The 6431-nt window shown below is 38.7% G+C and overlaps 1 protein-coding gene across 1 annotated transcript; it reads right to left on the bottom strand.

Annotated features, from left to right (window-relative positions):
* Window positions 1–6: 6 nt before the first annotated feature.
* On the bottom strand, window positions 7–1914 carry LOC121966988 (protocadherin gamma-A11-like; the record flags this gene model as incomplete). Its single annotated transcript, XM_042517050.1, has 1 exon — window positions 7–1914. A coding segment is annotated over exon 1 (1908 nt), but the record flags the coding sequence as incomplete, so codon positions are not given.
* Between the last annotated feature and the right edge of the window lie 4517 nt (window positions 1915–6431).

Below are 6431 nucleotides of genomic sequence, written 5' to 3'. Positions count from 1 at the left end.
TTGTTTCACAGCATCTTTATCAGTCACTTGACGGATAGTTCTGATTTCTCCATTCTGTAAGCCCACTTCAAACAGCGCCCTGTCTGTGGCTTTCTGCAGTTTATAGAAGAGCCAGGCATTCTGTCCAGAGTCCACATCAACAGCCACCACTTTAGTCACCAGATAGCCCACATCTGCTGAACGAGGCACCATCTCAGCCACCACAGAGCCACCAGTCTGGACTGGGTACAGCACCTGAGGAGGGTTGTCGTTCTGGTCCTGGACACTTACAATGACTGTTGTGTTACTACTTAGAGGTGGTGATCCTCCATCCTGCGCTTTCACTCGTATTTTGTACTCTTTGACTTGTTCATAGTCAAGTGAACGCAAACACTGGATGACTCCACTCTCCGTATTAATGGAGAAATATGCGGAGGCTGGATTTCCATTAATTTCTCCGTCAATAAGAAAATATGATATTCGTGCATTCTGGCCCTGATCTGGATCAGTTGCGTGAATCTGTAAGAGAGCGACACCTGGAGAATTGTTTTCCATTACTTGAGTGCTGTAAACACTTCGGTTGAAAGCTGGAGCGTTGTCATTGATATCAGTAACGTCTAAAACGACAGTTTTTCTGCTTGATAGGGCAGGAAAGCCCTCATCTGTGGCAGTGAGAGTGATGTTGTATTTGGAACGCTTTTCTCGATCGAGATTTTGCTCCGTGACTAATGTGTAGTAATTTCGGCGAGACGATTTAATTTTGAAAGGAAGATTTTCATCTATATTTAACTGAACCTGTCCATTTTTACCGGAATCTTTGTCTTGGACACTAATCAACGCCACAGCTGTACCGGGAGTTGAATCCTCTGAAATTTTCCCCGAATATGAAGCCATTGTGATTACTGGACTGTTGTCATTCACATCTGCTATCTCGATTATTAATTTGCTGGCGCCGGCTACACCCCATGGATCTTTGGCTTGAAGGTTTATTTCGTAATTTGGAAAAGTCTCGTAATCTATGTCACCTGTGAGTTTAACCTCTCCTGTATACGAATTTATTTCAAAAGGACAGGATGAATCCTCCTCTAAGTGCGTGAAAGAATATGTAACGTTACCATTATAACCTTGATCCGCGTCTACTGCAGTGACTCTAGCAATGACTGTGCCTCGCAAAACATTTTCCAAAACGGATGCTTTGTATACTGACTGCGTAAAAACAGGCGCGTTGTCGTTGGCGTCCAGAACAGATACATGTATCTTTACTGTCCCAGATCTCTGCGGTTCCCCACCATCTACAGCTGTTAATATAAGGGTGTGCTCGCTTTGCTTCTCGCGGTCCAAACCACTCTGAAGCATCATTTCAGCATATTTGCTGCCGTCTGCCCGACTGTGCTGTTTGAGAACAAAATGACGATTTTCCTTTAAAGAGTAACTTTGCAGCGAGTTTATTCCTACATCTGGATCAGCTGCGCTATCGAGCAAGAATACAGTCCCTGTAGGCGTCGATTCGCTTATTTCCAAATTAATCTCCTTTTTGGGAAACGCCGGAGCATGATCGTTTACGTCTTGTATTTCGATAGTAATGGAAAACAATTCAAGTGGATCTTCGAGTACAATTTCTAGACTAAAGCTACACGGTGATTTTTTGGCGCATAATTTTTCTCTGTCGATTCTTTCATTCACAACAATATGCCCTTTGTTCTGGTTCAGCGCGACATATTGGTTATCATCATCTATAACAAGTCGAGCCCGACCAGAAACCAACCTTTTCACATCCAAGCCCAGGTCTTTTGCAACGTCTCCGACAAACAGCCCTTTCCTCATCTCCTCTGGTATAGAATAACGTATTTGTCCGCTAACCGCAGCAACAAGGCAGAAAAGAAAAATGGAGACTCTCCAATCCAGCGAGGCTCTCTTGCTCCTCAGAGTAACCATTTTCCCATGTAAATTGGATCCAAAAAGAACAGCTATCCCTACAGGGAGAGAAACTTCGTATCTTGCTCACAACGTGGACCGTATATATTGTAGTCTTCAGTCAAATCCACACAACGCCACCAAAGCGCTTTGAAGGATGTGTTAACACAACAATCGCCCTTTTCCCCCAAGACGGGCGGCGACTTGTGCTAAGGCTGCTGTTATACAGAAAGTCTGCTTAGGCAACAGCACCACCAACAGTGACTAGCTAACACAACACCATTGATTGGTGTGGACCAGTGCTTTAATTGTTTGTTCCGCATAATCAAAACAAGCACTTCCTGCCAATTTCCTTTAATGTTCCGACTGTACAACATCAGAATTAAGTGAAGAATAAAAGAGGCAAAAAATACGAAAAGTCTGTCTAAGATGCCACTAAATTATTATGCTTTGGGGTATCTGATTACACACAGAACTGTCCGTTGTCACCAGATTTAGAAATAAATTCAGTAAAAATAAAAGTGGGTAAGCCTGGGAATACTTTGCATTGTGTTGAGAGGTGGTTTCCAGTAACACAACTTATCTGAAGGTCCTTTTAATATATAACATCTTCCATAATCTCAAATGCAAGAGCTAACGATTATTTTAAACAACGTTAAGAACACGCTGTGGACGTACACATAAACAGAGTCAAACGGTGCAGAGTTGTCGATAGATAGATAGATAGATAGATAGATAGATAGATAGATAGATAGATGGATAGATAGATAGATAGATAGATAGATAGATAATCCTTCCTCTCCTGATCCAATCTGACAGATAAATCCTGTGACCTACATTTGAGCACTGGATTTCCCATCAGGCACTGCAAGATTTATCTACAAGCGTGATCAAATACTGACAAATTCCACAGCAGTATATTTCTTCTCTATGCAGCTGCGATGTTTGTACAAGCAAGAAAGCCTATTTTTAATAGGTGACAGTAGTTCCGTGCATCGTCCCCCTGATCACACACAATATTAGCACATACTGCCGCAGAGCACAACATTCTGCACATCATGATTGTGCATTATTCAGGCAATGACTGCACAGCAAGGTGATTAATATTCATAAAGTTTAAACCCTCGGGTGGAATCACACAGCACATGAAAATAAGAGCATTGCAGTTGTCTGTGTTGCAAGACTGCTGCTAAAAAATCTCTCTCTTGTATGGATATGACTCAAAGAAGCATTCAGGAAGAGCTGTTTCTTTCAGACATTTAAGATGATAGTTTTGCTCGTTGGTTTTTGTCTAGTCCGTGTGTGTTAAAATAGACACAGAGGAAAAGAGGAAGAGAGAGAGTAAAGACAAGACATGGAAAATGTATGGAAACTCATTCTGGGTCAGCTGTGTTTCATTTTTAAAGAGAAAAAAATGAAAAATTTCTTACCTGCTGTATTGAAATGGAAGTTTCCATCAAGTGTGCATAGAAAGAAGAAAAGAGAGGGAAAAAGGAAAACTGTTAGTATAATTCCTCACACAGCTTGTCACATAATTTTTACATTCAGATGAATTACATACATATCCATAGTGAAATAAAGACTGACATAATAGCTTGATCTTGTGACACACATCAGACATGGTGATCATGTCATTCTGCCCTCATAAGTCATCACTAAATGCTGTAGGCAAATACCAAGACTTCTTTTGAGCAAAACACACTCACACAAGGCCTTACATCTAGCATATAGTCTGAATCCAGGTAGATGTTCAAGTTCATCAGTTGCATAAAGCTTTTTATTTCTTGACTTACTCAAGGTAAACTACATAACTATGTTTTTGTTAAATACAAATAAGACGGTGTCACTGAAGCTTAAGCTCAACCTGCTCAGCTCTGACCTGCTCACTCTATATCATTGTAAGCAAACATAGAGTAAAGCCATGTTTTGTTCTTAAATTCAGTCTTCAGAACACAACTTTGACTGTAAACTGTAAGTACCTTAGATGTGTTGAAATGCTGATATACAAAGACAGCTCACCTCTAATTTAACCCAAAGTTAAAAAATTTAAAAAAAAAAAAAAAAACAACTTTGGGATTAGAGTTGGTCTATTTATGAGCATTTATATCACATTACAGATGATTCTCTTATTCTTTAACGAGCCTGTCATACCAGCCCCTGTCCTGTGATGTTATCTTTTAGAGGAGTGTCATTAATTAATTATCAACTTAGTTCAAATCCAACATCAGTTTACCATACTAAAACCAAAGAAGAACACAAGAATCATATCTAGTTTCTTCATACAGGAAGCATCTTGAAGCTGGCATTGTAAACACAGTATTAGGCCAACATAAGTTTCACTGCATGTGTTCAGTACTTTATTTCCTGCGTCATTCTACTTTATTGTTTTTTATGGACTGGAATGTTATTTTTTCTTTTTTTAATCCATGCAGTTTTATTGACAACATATTTGTCTGGTCTCAGTTTCATTTGAATATCTGCATTGGAAATATTGGTAATGAAAAAAAGTTGTTGATGTGTTAAATGCTTATTTCCTGCTTCGTACACATAAAGAAGTGCAGCTTAAAGGTTTCACGACAAATTCCCCTCTCTAAGAATTACATTATATGATGTGTGAGCAGTTTCGAAGCAATTCATTCCTCACTCGGCACAAGACGTTTCCATAAAACAAAACTAAACTCCACTCAGTGTTGAAAAAACACTGAGTACTCATCGATGCTTGTGTTAATTAAATTTAGCCATGCTGTTAAACTGACACAGTTTTCTATCATTGTCCAATAGTGTCAACCACACTGTTGAAAACAGAGTTCTTATGACCCAGATAATATTTGTAAACTAAAATTAAGCACTGCTTGTTTTTTTCCCCTCCTGCCATGCCTGGAATTAGGAGCACAAATTACCCTGCAGCTATGACACAGAATAGGAACACACATGAATTCACATGGGAATAACTTTGATGACAAAACCTCTGTGTTTCATAACCATGTCACATTTAGTAGCAGGCAGGAATACTTGCACACACACGCACCGGACACACACACACACACACACACACACACACACACACACACACACACACACACACACACTGTGACACAGAGACACACACATCACCATTTAAGTGTTGTATAAGTCTCTATTCACTGACTGAGTGTAGCTACAATCTATTATACTTATCAACATGCATACAGATTTTAAAAAAATGTTTTCTTGGTTTAGGTGACTTGAAATGTGCTTTGTTTTTGTGTTTCTGTTTTCTATTTTGTTTTCCCTGTTGTGGGTCTTAAACGTTGTTGATGCTAAAAGAGACCATAGAAGATTCAAGCTGAAAGTTGATCTAAAGCAAAACATGGTTTAAAAGGAAGATAGAGAAGAATCACTATTACTATTTTTTTATTTTTACTATTTTCTGATATGTGTATTATTAGCAGTAGTGCAATCATCTACACACATATTCTTTTGCAGTGTGTATGACCTGCGACCTGGCAGAAGTAACAGAAGATTTTCCTGTAGACTTGGCTGAGAAAAGTTAGAGAATCAGAGGTTCATTTGAGTTTTATTTCAGTATAATGCAAATACTTGTTCACACCTGAGGGGAGGCATACAGTGCTACAACTGCATGCAGGTCTTTCATCAGGGTCAAGTTTTTTTTTTTTAATTACTCCTGCTATGGATTTTTTAAATATTTATTTATTTATTTTATGATGACCATCAGTTTTGGTGTCTGTTGGAAATTTCCTTCATTTCTGCTCTTTACAAGTTCTGTGCAAAAGGTCATTAGGCCACTGGAGAATTAAAATACAATATTTTCTTCCCGTTTATTTTTCATCAATGTACACTCAAAGTTTGTTTACATATTGCTTAAGTCATAGTGCAAAGCTTATGTCTCTGTCACACAGCAAATCATGTGTTACTTTGTGAAAAAAAACATGGCATTGTCAAAACTTGACTGAAATGTAGTCCAAGTAAAAAAGTATGAAGGCCGTTTTACACAAAAATATTGGAGACAAAAACAAATAACCCACTGACAAATCAGAAGATTGAGAGCTAGAGCTACACTTCCTCAACTGAGTTGCTCTCATAACATCGGGTAATACAGTGTTAAATAAAGTAGTCATAAAGGTCCATCATGCATTTAAAAATGAGAGAGAGACGGGCAGAGCAAAAGTGAGTGAGTGAGTGTGTGTGTGTGTGTGTGTGTGTGTGTGTGTGTGTGTGTGTGTGTGTGTGAGTGTGAGTGTGTGTGTGTGTGTGTGTGTGTGTGTGTGTGTGTGTGTGAGTGTGAGTGTGTGTGTGTGTGTGTGTGAGAGAGAGAGAGAGAGAGAGAGATTACAAGCCCGACAAGTTACAAAAAAACAACTTCTGCAAACATTTTCAATCATTGACGAAAAGAGTCCCAAACTAAACAGTTACATATAAAATGGTCAATTTATGTGAAAAATGTTGGGTTTTTTTTTTTTTTTAATATTCCAGACAATAGACTCTCTACATGTGGATTAAGATCTTTATAATATCTATTTTCAAGTTCAGGTATGGTG

The sequence above is a fragment of the Plectropomus leopardus genome, unplaced genomic scaffold (genome assembly GCF_008729295.1).
Source record: "Plectropomus leopardus isolate mb unplaced genomic scaffold, YSFRI_Pleo_2.0 unplaced_scaffold2657, whole genome shotgun sequence".
Classification (NCBI taxonomy): Eukaryota; Metazoa; Chordata; class Actinopteri; order Perciformes; family Serranidae; genus Plectropomus; species Plectropomus leopardus.
Note: the sequence above shows the minus strand (reverse complement) of the source record. Positions and strands in the feature narration are given on the sequence as shown.